This window comes from Solanum verrucosum, unplaced genomic scaffold, assembly GCF_900185275.1.
Source record: "Solanum verrucosum unplaced genomic scaffold, falcon-dt-bn FXZP01000137.1, whole genome shotgun sequence".
Lineage (NCBI taxonomy): Eukaryota > Viridiplantae > Streptophyta > Magnoliopsida > Solanales > Solanaceae > Solanum > Solanum verrucosum.
In genome coordinates, this window is record NW_026020405.1 from 1,117,671 (window position 1) to 1,134,195 (window position 16,525).

Consider the following 16,525-nt stretch of genomic DNA (forward strand, 5'->3'; position numbering starts at 1 on the left):
AAATATGTAATTTCTGGCCTCAATTTAGAAGCTGCAAATCTTGAATGTAATTTCTCAAAGCAGAAGAGATCCATGCTACTGTTTGAACAAGAAGCTGGGTAAATGTCAGCGAAACCAGCGTTTCAGCTTTAACAAAATAATGTTGGTAGTTCAGAAAGAAAAATACACTGCAGGCAACAACAAAATGGTCACTGTTCTTTCAAAAGAAAAGATGGCGAAATAACAAGAACACAACTAGTCCTGGTTGCTTCTGAAATTATCACGTTTCTCATGTTGCCAACCATAGCCCTGTCCATCATGACTTGTATCACCAGAATAGTGTCTGCCCCCTCTCTGGAGTTGTGACCTGTGATGAGGTAAAGGTGGGGGTGGTGGGAGGGAAATAGGTTGCGACATCAGTATACCCTTGCTATCTCTGGTGTCCATGGAATTATTACTCTGTCCACCTTCCAATCCTCTGTTGGCTGACAGCGGAAGTGGCAGGTTTGACTGCCCAGCCGACTGCCCCATATTCCATGGTCGAGGGTAATTTTCTGGAAAATTCATCTTTCCTGCAGCACCAGGTGGAAAACCTAGCAAAGAGCCTTGTTCTGATCTCCTTTCAGGAGTTGAGTCTGGCCTAGGCATCTCAAATGAAGCAGCACCATAAAATGGTTGGGCTCCATCAGATGCAAGCTGAGGATAACCAAATTGATGAGACAAACCTGGATTCGAACTCATAGGCACCGCAAAGCCATGAGGTTGGGGCATGTGCACTGGAAATGAACCCTGTGCATCAAAACCTTGCTGAGGTAACCAGTTCTGCATGCCAGGCCTTTCAAAACCTGGAGGAGGATTACTATCAGACTGTTGCTCTAGTGGCTGATTTTGGATTGAACCAGTGAAAGGTGGCTTTTGTTGCATAAAAGGCCTAGGAAGCTGTTGGTCTCTAGTTTGAGAATGATGAGCTTTGTCTTCACGATCATGTGCCTGGGAACCTGAACCAGGGGAAAATATGGGCCTAGGTGATGCTTGCACTGTAGATTCAGATGCTGTAGGTTTTCTTGCACTAGCAGATTCTGAAATATTTCCATCTTTCTCTGCATGAAGGAGATCACTGTGAGTCTCATGAATATGAGATTCAAATTCAGTCTTCTTCAAAAAGGACTTGAGACAATGCGGAGCTGCACAGATGTAGACCCCTTCCAACATCTTAATCGTTTGAATCTTCTGAATGCGTTCATCACAGCTGAATAAAAGAAAATGTAACTCAGATTCCGTACTCATTAGATCAGTGAAACAAGTATGGAACAGGTAAAGCAAAACTAACCAACCTAGTTTACTCACAAACAATTAAGTAGCAATACAGTTGAATAAGGATGCGTGACAATTCTCTAGATGATGCTTATCATGACAATCTTAAATGCTCTTGATGAGATTCCAAAATTTCTAGTCAGAGTTAAAATCAACCATCTGTCATAACAAAGGCTGATGAAGCTCTTCATAGGAGCAATATCTCTCTAACTTGAAAGATAATTTCTAATAAAATGGTATTTCAAAAACTAGCCCAAGCTGATATAGGATTAGACTAAAAAACTAAGATGTCTACTTGACAAAAAAAGGAAAATTCAGGTCTAACAACAGAGATATGATACTGAAACATGACCTGACAAAATATCAATGTGAAATTCAGGTTTAAGTAGAACAGCCAAGACCTAAAACATACACCTTATAGTACCCCAATGCTGCTACCAGCAGCATATCCTCTATAAATCACTATATTGTTTGCAATCCTTTTGACTTGCCATCTTTAAATGTGAGAATGTCCAAAATAATATTTGATACAGAGTTGATAGTTTTATACCCTAAAGCAATGATATTATCACGCTTAAAAGTGGAGAAAAAGGATATATGCTTACAGGTAGCAGAGAGAGTCGGTCCTGGCACAATCTAAACAGAAGATATGTTCACATGGACTCTGCAAAAAGAAGATAGTAAAGATCATTTTAACTCAAAATGTAGTTGAGAGAAGTATAAAAGTGATAGTGTGTTCCAACAGTTCATAAAATTGATAATGTCATCCAACATGAGTCATACACCAGCTTTCAAAAGCATAACCCAGTTAGTGTATGACATACAGCCATTTTGTAGTAACAAGAAAAAGTTCTGCCAGACTTGCCACATTACACACAAGATAATAGGAAAAGCATTAACCAGTTAGTGTATGAAACTGGACAAGTTATTCAATAAATGCATTATCTTTAAAACAAACAAAAGTTCTGGAGTATGTGACATACATAAAACATAGGAAATAGTTGTTATCTGGAAAGAAAAATGGGTAATGGGAAGGGACTTTAATGTTTAGATTTCAAAAGTGAAAGATACTTTTGTATAAGGACCCCCACGGCTATGCAAGGCTTCTGAAATATAATGCAGGATCTGGGCATCGGGGGGGCTATCTACACTTGGTCCAAGGGAGAAGATATTTAACCCAAGTTTCTTGCATAGACAAATTTCTGATCTCACCAGCATGGAATGAACAACTCGAAGTTGTTAATCAACTGGTTCTTCCTAGAGTCATCTCCAGTCATAGACCAAATATTCTTTAAAGTAGTGAGTTTGATCCTAATCCTTCTTACTCTTTTTTTTTTTTGAGAACTGGAACATTGTATTCTTCAGCTTTAAGGATATGCTGGGGACCTTTAGAAAATCAGAGAAGAACAAAAAGCATAATACGTACAAGGATCCTACGAATTCTAAAAGTTGATCTGAATCCTCTAATCCTATCTCTTTACACCAAAAATATACAGATACAATGCAATTCCATTTAACCTTGTGAATGGAATTGAATATATCTTCAAAATTCCTACTATTCCTCACCTTCCACACTGTCCACCAAATGCAATGTGGAATTAAATTCCACCAGGTCTTCTGTCTCTTGCTACCTCCTCTCCTGATCCAACAACTAAGTAAAACAACTGTATGTTCTGGCATAGTCCATTTCACTTCTGAAAAGTTGAGAAACATGGACCATATTTGTGCTGTGAAAGTACAATGTAAGAATAGGTGACTATTAGTTTCCCCTATCTTCCCACATAAAGAGCACCACGGAAGTATGATCTTTCTTTTCCTCAAGACTTCATGTGTCAAGCATGCCTTTCTAATGACAAATCAAGTAGTAAAGCACTTAACTTTTGTTGGTGCTGCAGTCCTCCAGATCCTAATCCTTCTTACTTACTACGACATATCCGGTGTAATCCCACAAGTGGGGTTTAATCCTTCTTACTTCAAGTTTGAAAACAAGTGCTACAAATTGAAGGTTTTCTAGACATGGTTAAAGGGTGGTGGCAGACTACAATATCACTGGCAATCCACCCTTCATTTATTCATAGGACTGATAAAGCAGGCTAAATCTTAATCTAGAAGTTTAAGACTCTTAAAAAAATATGAACAAGCTAAAACAGGGTAGCACAGAGAAGCATGGCCTTAGATGAACTTTCAACCTAGAACAAATTGCTAACACAGAGCCCAATCCCAAGACTGATAAATAAGATGGTGACATCAAAACTGGACTTCAGTAGCTAGCCAAGATTGAAGAAGACTACTGAAGACAGAAGTCGAGATATCTATGGCCTAAGGACATGGATTGGAACACCAAGTACTTTCAAAGAATTGCAAATTCTCATAGAAGGAGCAATTGCATTGACAAACTGAAGATAGAGGGCGTATTTACAGAGGGTAAAGATAGGACAAAAGGGAAAATCCTTGACTTTTATCAGAAATCGCACACTGAAAGAGAGAATAAGAGGCCACTAACATGGTTTGATAATTTGGCCACCAACAAAAATCAGGATAACATAGACCTTGAAAGTGCATTTGAGGAAGAGGTCTAGAAAAACATTACCCCATGGACCCCTGACAAAGCCCTAGGAACTTGAAAGTGCAACTTGGTAGTGTATATAAGATAGTTGCAAAACACCTAGCAGAGATAATGAAAAGGTGATTGACAAACTAGTCTCAGGACATACTGCTACCTTTGTCAAAAAAAAAAAGAAGACTAGTCTCAGGACACTAAGTGCTTTCTTTCAAGTCAGACAGATCATTGATGCAACACTGATTGCAAATGAATTGCTTGACTAGAAACAAAGACAAAAACTCTTGGACTTCTATGCAAACTTGACGTGCTAAAGGGCTTCTGATAAAGTTAATTGATCCTATTTGTTGAGTATGCAAAATAAAATGGGCTTTGGAGAACGATGGGTTATATGGATTAGATTTTGCACCGCAGTCAAATACTTGGTGATTCTTCTCACCAAAAAAGGGCACAAGGCAGGCTCTAAACTTTTCTTTTCATTTTGGCAAAGGAGGGGCTCAGCATCGTACTGAATAATCCAGAGAACTTCAGCAGATCAAAGGATTTGAAGTTGGATTTAACTCTGGTGGAACTGTGGAGGTGTCATACCTACTTTATGTTGATGATGCTCTCATCTTTTGTGGTGCTGAGAGATCACATATTTTATATCTCAACCTTAACACTGTCTATATATGAAGCTCTCTCTGGATTACAGATTAATATGCTCAAAAGCACATTATGTCAATGATGTTCCAAAATTGAAGGAACTGGCAGGAATTCTCTGTTGCAACGCTGGTCATTTACCAACAACTTACCAGGGGATGCCCCATTAGGGACCAAATTCAAATCTTTAGAGACATAAAGTAGAGTCATTGAGAAGTTCAAGGAAAAAATGGCAACTTGGCAACTGCAATACTTATCAATGAGAGGAAAACTCACTGTGATCAACCGTGTATTAGATAGTATTCCTACTCATCTGATGTCACTCATTCCAATACCAAGAATGGTGGTGTGATAATTTGACATAATCAGGAGATCATTCTTTTGCAAAAAAACAGTAAGGGGCACAAATTTCAGTTAATAAAATGGGTAACTGCCAAGATGCCAAAACAGGTAGGACACTTGGGGATCAAAGATCCGACAACTTACAACAAATGCATGTTAATGAAGTGGCTATGCAGATATGGACAAAGTGATTATGCTCTTCAGAAGCAAGTAGTCAGAGCAAATCATGGCTCACTAGATAACTGGTGTATTAAATTATCTATGGCTTCTAAGTTACCTTTTCAAAAAAAAAAAAATTATCTATGGCTTCTCATGGTATTGGATTATGGAAGTACATCAGGAACATATGGGATGATTTCTCTTAGAATATCACATAAAACATGGGTTTCAGGAAAATCATATCAAAATTTGGAAAGACCCATGGCTCCCTAGATCACCTCTGATGCTGGATTTCCAAATTTATTTCAAATTGCCTCAAATGTTAAATCCTCCATTGCACAGGACAGACTTAATGCCGTATGGGATCTACAGATTAGAAGGAACTAAAGGAACTGTTGATTTTGTATACTGCAGTCCTTCACTTTCCCTAACCACACAAATGATAGTATAAGTTGGGGCAACACAAACGGGGTATTCACAGTGAAGGTAGGATACAAATCTTCACTAACTCAGATTGGGAATGTTGAGCAGTGGCTTTTTCATATGCGATACTTTTAAAACTACCCCCGAACTCAAATGTTTTTCCTTGGGAAGCAATCTATGAAGAAGCCTGACACAGGAGAGCATTAGCCGGATGAACATTCAGATAGTGAATAGATGTTACATATACCATCAATGTCTGGAGACCAACAAACACTTCTTCCTACACTGCCAAGTAGCGGCTGACATTTGGAATATTTTCTTCTAATTTTGGATTTTCTTGAGTTACGACATACAATTTAGGCCTATGAGAGCCGGAGATTTTGGCAAGTTGATGAACAAAAACATCGGAAAGATCTGGTGGATGATACCAACCAGTATATTGTGGTGTATATGGTCAAAAAGGAATCAATGGTGTATCAATTCCCATGCACTCTGTAAAAGCTAGTTGTATTTTAAACATATTCCATAAAAGCTAGGAGTACCTCTTGGATTTTGTCAGCTCCCTATCCTTCTAGTCTAAATCTCTGTGTTAATTTCCTAGTACATTTGATTTCTGCATCTACCAGACATCATTAATGAATTCTTGTTACTTCATCTATTAAAATTTTTTTTTAAAAAACTACGTAGCAGCAGCCAGAAGGTAGCCTAGTTCTGACCTCTCATTAGTTGGTGGAAACAATCATTATTGAGCAGTAATAGTAGGAAAATGAACATGATTGATTAAAAAATATGTTGCCTCTAATAACAACAACGGAGCAGGACTCTTCAAAATTGTCATCTTAGGGAAAAAGTTAAACATTGAACATTCTATAATCACCAGACGTCCATAAATAGCAATTAGGAAGTCCAACAGACAAAAATAATAGGGCAAAAGTTAAAGGGTTGAAGATTGTATTGTATACTGACCAGACGTCCATAAACAGCAATCGGAAAGTCACAGCGGATACAAATATGTACCCGTTTACCAGGCGGGCGCAGGGACCTCTGGCCAACAGTTTTGACAAGAGATGCAGGATTTACTGAACCAAGGCTCTTGGCTACAGGAAGATCAGCTAAAACAAGATGATCAGGACAAGCAACTCTAGCAGTTTCAGGAGGTATCCCCTTAACAACTCCACCACTCTCATTTGCTCTCTTGTTAAGCAGGATCCGAAGCATCTTTTCCGATTAACTCTGTTTCTCCACCCTACTTCAGGCTGCTCTAGGGTTAAACCCCAAATGATATAAACTACCATCTATTTATATAAATTATTAGTAATAAAATTAATATAATCTTTTTTTCATGTTTCTCGCGATTTTACTTTCTAATCTCAACTCAGATTCTTTAACTAGGCATTTTTTTGACACATTTGGCAATTGAATAATACACTTACTGTTTTGATGTTTTTGTCATTGTTGTCTTTTCTTAAAAAAAAAAATTAGCTTTTGGCCCGCTCAGGCTGATTTATTAATTGACGAAATGAAAAATAATTTGTCCAATCGGACAAAGTTGGCTGACCCAAAAACAACCAAATGAAAATAGAAAGCAAATCTATATCTATCTATCTATCTATCAATCTATATTATAAAAGCATGAACGTTCCACGTTAAATGTTGAACGATGAAACTATACCTAAAATATTAATCGACTTTTATGTCCTTACATATTTATTAATGAAACAAGTTAGAGGTGGATGTAGTTTTAATTCTTTTTTATTTACACTACGCATAAGCTGTGTTAAATGGTTGAGATATTTTTAGGGGATTACCGGAGAAGAGAGGTGTTCGTCCCTTTGTTCTTCTGTGCTGAAACTTGAAAATTGCAGTGAAGGAAAATCAAAAACCCCTTTGCAGTTATTTACGGACACGTGCCTTCATGTTTCAGTGTCTTGATTTTGATATGCTAGATTTTAGGATTCATGTTAAAAAGGTTTAGGCCTATATATATGTACACTACAACATAGAGGGATTTTCATAAATATTGGCACTTTAGTGCCTAATCACCAAACATAATGGTTGTTTCACTAATAATCAAACGTAGCATCACTTTTGAAGCTTGTTGTATCACTGATACATCTTTCTGAAATTCATGTTGTATCACTGATATATTTTTGTGTTGTAGCACTGATACAACTTTTTGAAACTCGTGTTGTATCAATGACACGACAATTTTGTTGTATTCTACATCTTCTATACAGAGCTATTTACACCAAAAAAGTAAAGATACTTAACAATTCCATTTTACTTTGCGAATGGAATTAGATCTATCTTCAAAACATCTTCCAATTCTCTCCTTCCACACTGACCACCATATGCATGATGGTATTAGCTTCCACCACTTCTTTTGAGTCTTGCTACCCCCCCCCCCCCCTCCCCTTGATCCAGTAACTAAAAAGGGTCAGAAGTGTGTTCTCGCATAGTCCAGCTGAAGCCTGTGATGTTGAGCAAAAGCTCCCAGATCTGTGTAGTGAATTTGCAGCGTAGGAATAAGTGTTTGTTTGTTTTCCCTGTCAAATTGCATAGGAAACATCTAGGGACTAGTTGCATTCCTTTCTTTTGTAGGACTTCTTGAGTTAAGCAGGCTCTTTTGATGACTAACCAAGTGAAGCATTTCACTTTGGTGGGGATCAGTCCTCTCCAAATACTCTTCCACTGATTATGGTAGCCTCCAACCCCAACTTCTATTCATATCAACAATATCTTAATTTCGTTGAATATATTGATTTTACGGCAGGTCCACTGTCTCACATACAACATTTGTTTGGAGGTGTTAACAAGGCACTCAATTTTGTTGGATACACTTTCTCAATTTAATTGGATACACTGATATAAGTTCAAAAAAAAAAATCCAAAGCTTGTTGCCTCTATAACAACAAACACCCCAATGCAACACTGATTGCAACTTGGTAGTGTATATAAGATAGATGTAAAACACCTAGCAAATATACTGAAAAAGGTGATTGACAAACTAATCTCAGGACATCAAAGTGCTTTCATTCAAGTCAGAAAGATCATTGATGCAACACTGACTGAAAATGAAGTGCTTGACTAGAAACAAAGGACAAAAACTCTTGGACTTCTATGCAAACTTGACGTGTAAAAGGGATTTTGATAAAGTTAATTGATCCTATTTGTTGAGTGTGCAAAATACAATGGGCTTTGAAGAAAGATGGGTTATATTGATTAGATTTTGCATCACCACAGTCAAATACTCAGTGATTGTGAACAGGAGACGTGGGATTCTTCTCAATCGGGAATTCATGGGATGATTTCTCTGAGAATATCACATACAAGATGGGTTTCAGGAAAATCATATCAAAATTTGGGAAGACCCATGGCTCCCTGGATCAAATTTATTTCAAATTGCCTCAAATGTTGATTCCTCCCCTACACATAACAGACATAATCTCGTATGGGATCTACAGTTTAGAAGGAACCAATAGAACTGTTGATTTTGTTACAAATACTCACTTTCTCTAACCACACAAATGATAGTATAAGTTGGGGCAACACAAAAGGGGTTATTCCCAGTGAAGGCAGGCAACAAATTTTCACTAACTCAGATTAGGAGTGTTGAGCAATGGCTTTGGAAACTCATACGAGATATTTTTTTTAATTTTGTCTTATCAAGGTTCATATGGGATAATTATAAAATTACCTCAAACTCAAATTTTTTCCTTGGGCAGCAATCTATGAAGCCTGCCACAGGATAACGTTAGCAGGAGGAACACTCAGATAGCGAACAGATGCTACAGCCTACCTGTACCATCAATGTCTAGAGACTAACAAACACCTCTTCCAAGGGCAAAAGTTAACGCTTGAACATTCTATAAACACCAGACATCCACAAATAACAATTAGAAAAAAACAACGGACACAAAAATCAGATGGTATTAACTACTGACCAAACGTCCACAATTAGAAAATCACAGCTGACACAAAAATTAGGGCAGAAGTTTAAGAGTCGGAGATACTATTCTACACTAACCAGACGTCCATAAACAGCAATTGGAAAGTCACAGCAGACACAAAAATGTACTCGTTCAGCAAGCTGTCGCCGGGACCTCCGACCAACAGTTTTGGGCAGAGATGCAGGATTTACTGTACCAAGGCTCTTGGCTACGGGAAGCTCAGCTATGACAAGATGATCAGGACAAGCAACTGTAACAGTTTCAGGAGGCAACCAGTTAGCAACTCCACCACTCTCATTTGCTGGCTTGCTAAGACGGATCTGAAGCATCTTTTTCCGATTAACTCTGCTTCTCCACCTACTTCAGGCGGTTATAGGGTAAAGCGCCCAAATTAGTTATGCCGCAAATAATTGAAACAACACTATATTTATATGGCTATAAAATATAATCGATTTTTATGTCCTTAAATATTTTATTAATAAAACAAGCTAGAGATAGATGTAATCGTAATTCTTATTTTATTTACATTACGTATTAGTTGTGTGTTAAATGACTGAAATATTTTTTGGAGATTATTGAAGAAGAGAGGTGTCCGTCCCGTTATTCTTCTGTGCTGAAACTTGAAGTTATTTACAGACATAGGCCTTGATGTTTCACTATCTTATAATTTTGATACACTTGATTCTAGAATTCATGTTAAAAAGGATTAGGCCTATATATATACTACAAAATAGAGAAATTTTCATAAATATTGGTACATTAGTGCCTAATTACCAAACACAATGATTGTTTGACTAATTATCAAATGTAGCATTGATACGATTTTCTGAAATTCATGTTGTATCACTGATATAACTTGCGTTGTATCACTGATATAACTTGCGTTGTATCACTGATACAACTTTCGTGTATACAACTTCCTGAAACTCATATGTTGTATCAGTTTACACAATAATTATGTTGTATTTATTCGTCTATATCTACACGTTCAACTTAATTGTATCAACAATATCTTAATTTTACTGAATACATTGATTTTAGGACAAATTGGCAAATTACAAAAGGGCAACAAAAATATATTACCCAGAACTGCAACAGCAAAAGCAAAGTACCAAGATTGAAAATATTCTAGTAACCACCATCATTTGATCCGAACAAAAAAGGTTTACCTTCTCTCTTACACAATGAATACTAATTTGACACCAAAACTGCAGAATTTAGAAATTGCTTCTCAACACACGACTAAAACATGTTTTACATAAACAAGTTGGGCTTAGTTGCCTTGTATGTGGTCTTGAGTTTCCTACTCGGTGGCCTGATTTTCTTGAACACCAAGGGGAACTTGATCTTGGAGTCGTGGAACTGCTTAGTGCTCTCCCTCTTGCAGAGCTTAGCTGGAATGGTGGCCGTCTTTATGATCTGGATGCAGTGATGGCGAACTCTGTGACGAGAAGCCATCTCAGTGTACATCTGCTCCACAGCACCATTCAATGTGGTGTCACGGTACTCCTTGTACATGTTATGGTATCCCGTTCTACTTTGGTAACGGAGCCAAATACCATAGTTCTTGATTTTTGTTGGGTACTTCTCAAAGATCTAAAAGGTTGAACAATACACAATCTTAATGAGGAGGTTCAATACAACATTTACAGTTAAAGGAGACCAGAAACTTAAACCCCACAGTTCATAGAAACAGGAAAAGATATTTCATGAAAATGACTAGAAATCTGTAAATGTTAGGGAAATCATGTATCCAATCCAAACCATATAAGGTCATACCAAATGGTGCAAGAGGATTGGAGAAAGGAATCTATTTATTTAGAAGAATAAGCACAAGTATAAGGATAACTGAGAAGCTGCGGTGAATGAATCCTTCTTAGCTAAGGAATGTTTGTTGGACACCCACCCATTGTCCAGTTCCGACTAGCGCTCCTCGTTGTCTTTGTTTGCACGGTCTCATAACTACCTGTGGACTTTAAACTAGCAAGGAAACCAAACTCTTCAACATAGTAAATCAAGACTGTCCACCAATAGACTCCCTTTGAACCACTTTACTTGTCATATTTTTTGTTTACACAACCCTTGAGACACTATGTGTTAATCTTTAATTAAGGGTATGAATATTATCAGACCCTTATTTATAACCTTTAATTAATCATTAAAAGTTAATCTTTCTTTGATAAATATTCTATTTTTAATCGATCTCCAATAAATAAAAAGAAAGTTAATCTAAACAATCACAATATTGGAGTATCCATTTGTGCTCTTCACTTAGGTTTAATGTTATTAGTCAATGTTTTATTATTTCCAAGAATAATTATTATTAAGAATAAAATGGGAAGAATTTACTCAATTATATCTTCATTTTCTAAAAGAAAAGGAACTATTTTGGACCATCCATTTTCAGTAAGGACAACAAGTAATGGGGTCCTGGGGAAGAAAAAAATAAAATAAAGAACTAGGGATATGATGTATAGATCTTGTACCAACATGCATATTTTCATGATAAAACAATGAAGCCTCAGAGTTTGGGTCATCTATAGGAATCCCCCACTCTCCATTTTGCTCCTTTTGAAGCCGTACTATTCCAATATTCCAATAACCAGCACTCTAGTATTTCTATGCACTCGAGTAATTCTGATCACCAAAGTTCAGACAGATGGGAAATAATCACCAAAAATCTCTTCTTATTTCTCCTTTTTGTACTATATGGGGAATCTACCGTTAAGCTAGAACTTAGACTTCCCTCACACAGACTTGGATCATGATCGTGATCCATGTTCACCACCCCCACCACCCAAAAAGAAACATGATCAAACCTAAATGCAAACTCATATACATACGCTCTGTTAATGAAAGTTAATGAATGAAAGAGGAATATGATCACAAACTATAGTTGTTGCATGGGATGCTCATTTGAAACCTTTGTCTTATCAATGCGAGAAAGACAGAAGTTCAGACTGCAATCCCGGTTAGTAACTTCTATTACTAATAGCGATCCCGATTAGATATTACCCCCTCCGGACCACTTTACTTGTCGACCTTACTAAAAATAGATGGTCCAAAAATAATTGTCATTTAAGAAAATCAAGATATAATTGAGTACAGCCTTCCCATATTAACCTTAGTAATAATTATTTTGAAAGTAATAAACATTGATTAATTAGCATAGGCAACCTACGTGTAGAGATACACGTACTCCAATGTTATATTTGCTTAAGATAATCTCTCTTTTTGTTTATTGATTAGAGATTAAAGAGAAAATATTGAAGAGAGACCAACATTTTAAATGATTAATGATAATACATAAGAATATGATAATCAAAACACATAGTTCATAAGGGACATGCAAACAAAAAATGTGACAAGTAAAGTGGTCCAAAGGGAGTCTATACTGGCTAACACACTATTAGGGTCACCTCTCTAAGTTAGACCAGTTGAACTCCTCATAAGTACCGGTCTGACCAATGATGGGTTGCACATCTACACCTCGAGCATCTGGATATTTCAATCTATGCAAAACTGTATTTAGAATGGTTACTCACCCTAAACAACTCATTTTCTATAAAGCCAAATCCAGACAAAGTCCTACATAAAGGTCAACTCATCTAGATGCTCTCTTAATTTCAGACATAAGAACATGAATCGCCAAATTTTGAGGTCACTATGGTGTCTCGGATTTTTAAAAAAGTGAGGTTGGAAGTTGCATATTTTAGCTAGAACTATTGGTTCCCTAACTTAATTTGTAGCTAAATCTGCTGAGATACATATAAAAGGCCATTTCAGGTAGCAACTAATTTTTAGTTCTTTTGGGCAATTTTAGGCAAAGATCTTCATCTAAAGCATTAAATTTCTAAGAGGCTTCATAAGGTGAATGATTCTCTACCACTTTGTAATTATCACACTCAATTTCATCCATTAAATCATTTGACTGAGATGTAAAAGTGTTAATCCTACAGAATTTTAAAATATCAAATTGAATCAGTAAATGACATCAAAATTAGAAATTAATATTAGATTTTGTTTTACCCACTTCAAGGGTTTTCCCAAAATATATCTTTCAACACATTTGGGTGTTGATGGCCACGGGTTAACTTCAACTTTGACCAGATTTGGACTTCTTGGAAAATGACTTGTGTAAGGCAACTAATTCTAAATCTGTTTTTGAATAGAATGAGATATTCAGGAGGCCCGAGGGCATAGTTTTGATCATTGTGAGCTGGATAGAACTACGTTACCAAGTAGGGGATCTTAACTCTTGAGTCACTTCTTTAAGAACAGCAACAAAAGTTATGATGCTTTCATGATTTGTAATCATGGAGGTCTTTTCATGGGAGCTTCCAGCAGAACTTGAAAGAGTTGGAAGCAGAAGTATATAGTCCAATACATGAGGGGAGGAGTTGAATGCAGGCACACTGATGCAAAGTGCTTGAATTATAGGCATTAAGTGGACAGGATATGAATGTGCGTGTTTATGCACAAAACATTGCAAATAGCAATTAAATTCAGCACATATATATTAGTGATAGGAAAGTGATAGGAAATTCAAAATGGAATCTCAAAAGTCCAAGCCAGCTGAAGTTGAATGGATATTGAAAATGCAAATCTCAAAAGTAGTCAAAATCCATTTCAAAATAAGCAATGTACAAACAGACTAATCACAGGCACATAAAGGCCATATAACACTTCCACAGAGGCAATCCTCATATATCACATATAACATTGCACTGGGTTACCCAAAAGAATGAATCAATTAGAACCCCAACACTTGAAACCTGAACAAAACAAACCAAATACGGGGCAAGGCACCCAAGTTGCTATCTTTAAACTAATAATCACAACATTTCTAACACACACAATCCAAAAATACACATAGAGAAATGTATCTCATCATACCTCATTAATAGCCAGCATCTGCCCGTTGCTCTTCTTCACCTTCTTAAGTTTCCTCAGAAAATACCTTTTATTCGAACAAACCACAATTAGCCTAACCATTAACCAGCATAAATACATCAAGTAGATCGATAGGAAACGAGATGTAAATACCAGAACTTGGACTTAGCACGAACTTCATTGGTAGCCCACAGCTTCATACGATAAATCTTGGGATGCTCATCTGATTCAGATGGCAAAGCTCTTCCAACAACCTGATACTGATGGAACTGCAATGACAACAATAAAACACCATTGTTTATTCAAATCTTTGAAAGAATCGGATAAAAATGCAAAATTTTGGAAACCCATTAAAGAAAAGAAAAACCCTTTACCTTGTAATTCACCATTTTTGCACAGCTATTCCCTCTGCGACGCTTCTGAATACGAAAGGGAAGAAGAGCGAAGAGAAAGAAAGGTTTTAAGTTAAAAAGGGCCTCCACAAAAACCCTAGTTTCAAAGGGCTACTAATTTGGGCTGTAAACGGAGTGGGCTTAGTCTTTAATGAACCGGCCCATTTAATTAATATTGAGAGAAAATTTCATAACTAGCCGCATTTTGATGCGTGTATATATAGAGTCCCGAGCCAAAAGAATAAAAAAATGGTGTAAAATTTTCAAAAGGGAAATAAAAATTGAGGATCAAACCATAAGGGTAACATTTGGATGAAAGGATGGATGTCGTTAAATCGTAGGTTGGAAGGCACACGTTGACATGAGCCTAACAATTACAACATAAAAAAACATTTAAAAAATAGTAATATTTTCTTTCCCGTTATTTATACAATCGTTTTGTTGTTGTATTTTCATGTTTATTCAAACTGTTAAGAACCGATAATGTGATAACAAAAAAAATAAAACTATTATCAATTAAATATTGAACCCATTAAATTTAAATTGATCATAATCAATCTCTCGTGGCACACACTTATTTGTAGATACGTACGCACATATATAGTTCTGTAATTTTATAAAATATACATATTACACTGATGACATATTTATATATATTATTAATAATTGAATTTTAAAAGCCATGAATCTTAGTATCAGGCTTATTTATATGTATTTATATATATTCTTTACTATTCATTCAATCGTTTTGTTATTGTGTTTTCGTGTTTATTTTTTTTCTATTTTTACTATTTATATGTAAATAAAAATGTAAGTGATGCGGTCAAGTTAAATAGCTTTTTTATATACATAATTTGATAATATTGAAGACAAAATATAGGGACATGAATTTTTTTTTTATATAAAAGGCAAATCTTCTAATGTTGAATTTTTGTGTTTTGAGCTTTGCCTTCAATCCTACCTTGAGGAAAAGGCCGCTAAGGAAGGTCTTTTAACCATAATGCCTCTGTGGACGGGCGGTGTGCTCCATTCTTAGTATTGCACAGTCGCCCCTGCGTGGGTAGAGGCGTGGAGGCAAGCGAATAAAAGTAGTCTTTCTCTGCAGCAAGCATATTCAAGTACCGAACAGTTCGAGGAGTAAGCTTATCGATGCTGAACTCTATTCCTTAGGTTCGAACGTTTGTAAGAGGAGCCTTATGTCATATGCCCTTCTTTCTAAAAAGTGGAGTTTTGACAGACTCTTTGTGCCTATGTGTGAAAATGAGTATGTGAACAGGACATCTTTCAAACATCGAGATGAAATAAGTCATGGGGCCGGCAAACGAAACTAAGAGTTGCTCAAGGCACCACGAGCCCTTGGCACAACGATCTGGTCAAACAAAGCGATATTATTTTTAATTCATTTTTGAATCCCTGGGTATCAAGCAATCCGTTTAGATCTATTTTAGTCGATGAAAATTTTGGGTTTGCACAAAATACACATCAAAATGAATTTCAAAAACTCACCATTTGGTGTTGGGAGATTAATTTTTTCAAGGTAAGTAATACACTCTTTAAATAATTATTGAAATATTTAATTTATATTAAATTATGTGTCAATAATTTTACATCTTATTGCAGAATGACATGTCTCAAAGTCAAAATGATATATATATATATTATGTTAAACAAATTTATCTTGTGATTAAAAAAAAACAAAGTGAGGAGGAAAATGTTTTTTCACAAAAAAGAAAGGAAATCACTATATAAATTTTATGTTAATTTTTTTTTAAGAATGTAATAATTACTCTAAAACTAATCCCCAAATTTAATTATTTCTCATCCCTCTTTAGCCCCTTAAAAAAAATTAAAATTTGTATACTAAAATTGCA

The 16,525-nt window shown here is 36.1% G+C and overlaps 3 protein-coding genes across 4 annotated transcripts in view; all 3 read right to left on the reverse strand.

Moving 5' to 3' along the window:
* LOC125840350 (AT-rich interactive domain-containing protein 2-like) overlaps positions 1 to 16,525 on the reverse strand; it is a 165,851-nt gene that overhangs the window by 71,994 nt on the left and 77,332 nt on the right. The gene's annotated exons all lie outside the window — the stretch shown is intronic.
* Positions 177 to 9,857, reverse strand: LOC125840351 (E3 ubiquitin-protein ligase HAKAI homolog). Of its 2 annotated transcripts, none has more exons than XM_049519314.1 (3): positions 9,447 to 9,857; positions 1,899 to 1,957; positions 177 to 1,228 (listed from the first exon to the last, which is right to left on the reverse strand). In XM_049519314.1, the coding sequence occupies exons 1-3, from the start codon at positions 9,696 to 9,698 to the stop codon at positions 235 to 237; spliced, it is 1,305 nt and encodes a 434-aa protein (XP_049375271.1). In that variant the 5' UTR covers positions 9,699 to 9,857; the 3' UTR covers positions 177 to 234. The 2 variants fall into 2 exon arrangements, with proteins under 2 accessions (XP_049375271.1, XP_049375270.1); XM_049519313.1 differs by lacking the exon at positions 9,447 to 9,857 and adding an exon at positions 6,386 to 6,683.
* On the reverse strand, positions 10,381 to 14,543 carry LOC125840369 (60S ribosomal protein L18a-2). The gene is made up of 3 exons (XM_049519335.1): positions 14,416 to 14,543; positions 14,266 to 14,329; positions 10,381 to 10,965 (listed from the first exon to the last, which is right to left on the reverse strand). Exons 1-3 carry the CDS (start codon positions 14,460 to 14,462, stop codon positions 10,624 to 10,626), a joined length of 453 nt encoding a protein of 150 aa, XP_049375292.1. The 5' UTR covers positions 14,463 to 14,543; the 3' UTR covers positions 10,381 to 10,623.

Bases quoted from the DNA above. Each gene is read 5' to 3' on its own strand.
- LOC125840351 (XM_049519314.1), bottom strand. From the start codon at position 9,698: ATGCTTCAGATCCGTCTTAGCAAGCCAGCAAATGAGAGTGGTGGAGTT. The intron at 1,958-9,446 runs GTTAGTGTAGAA...TTCTTTTTGCAG, and splicing joins TTGCTGTTTATGGACGTCTG to AGTCCATGTGAACATATCTT. The intron at 1,229-1,898 runs GTAAGCATATAT...TCTTTTATTCAG, and splicing joins ACCGACTCTCTCTGCTACCT to CTGTGATGAACGCATTCAGA.
- LOC125840369 (XM_049519335.1), bottom strand. From the start codon at position 14,462: ATGAAGCTGTGGGCTACCAATGAAGTTCGTGCTAAGTCCAAGTTCTG. The intron at 14,330-14,415 runs GTATTTACATCT...TTCGAATAAAAG, and splicing joins CGTGCTAAGTCCAAGTTCTG to GTATTTTCTGAGGAAACTTA. The intron at 10,966-14,265 runs GTATGATGAGAT...TCAACCTTTTAG, and splicing joins AGATGCTGGCTATTAATGAG to ATCTTTGAGAAGTACCCAAC.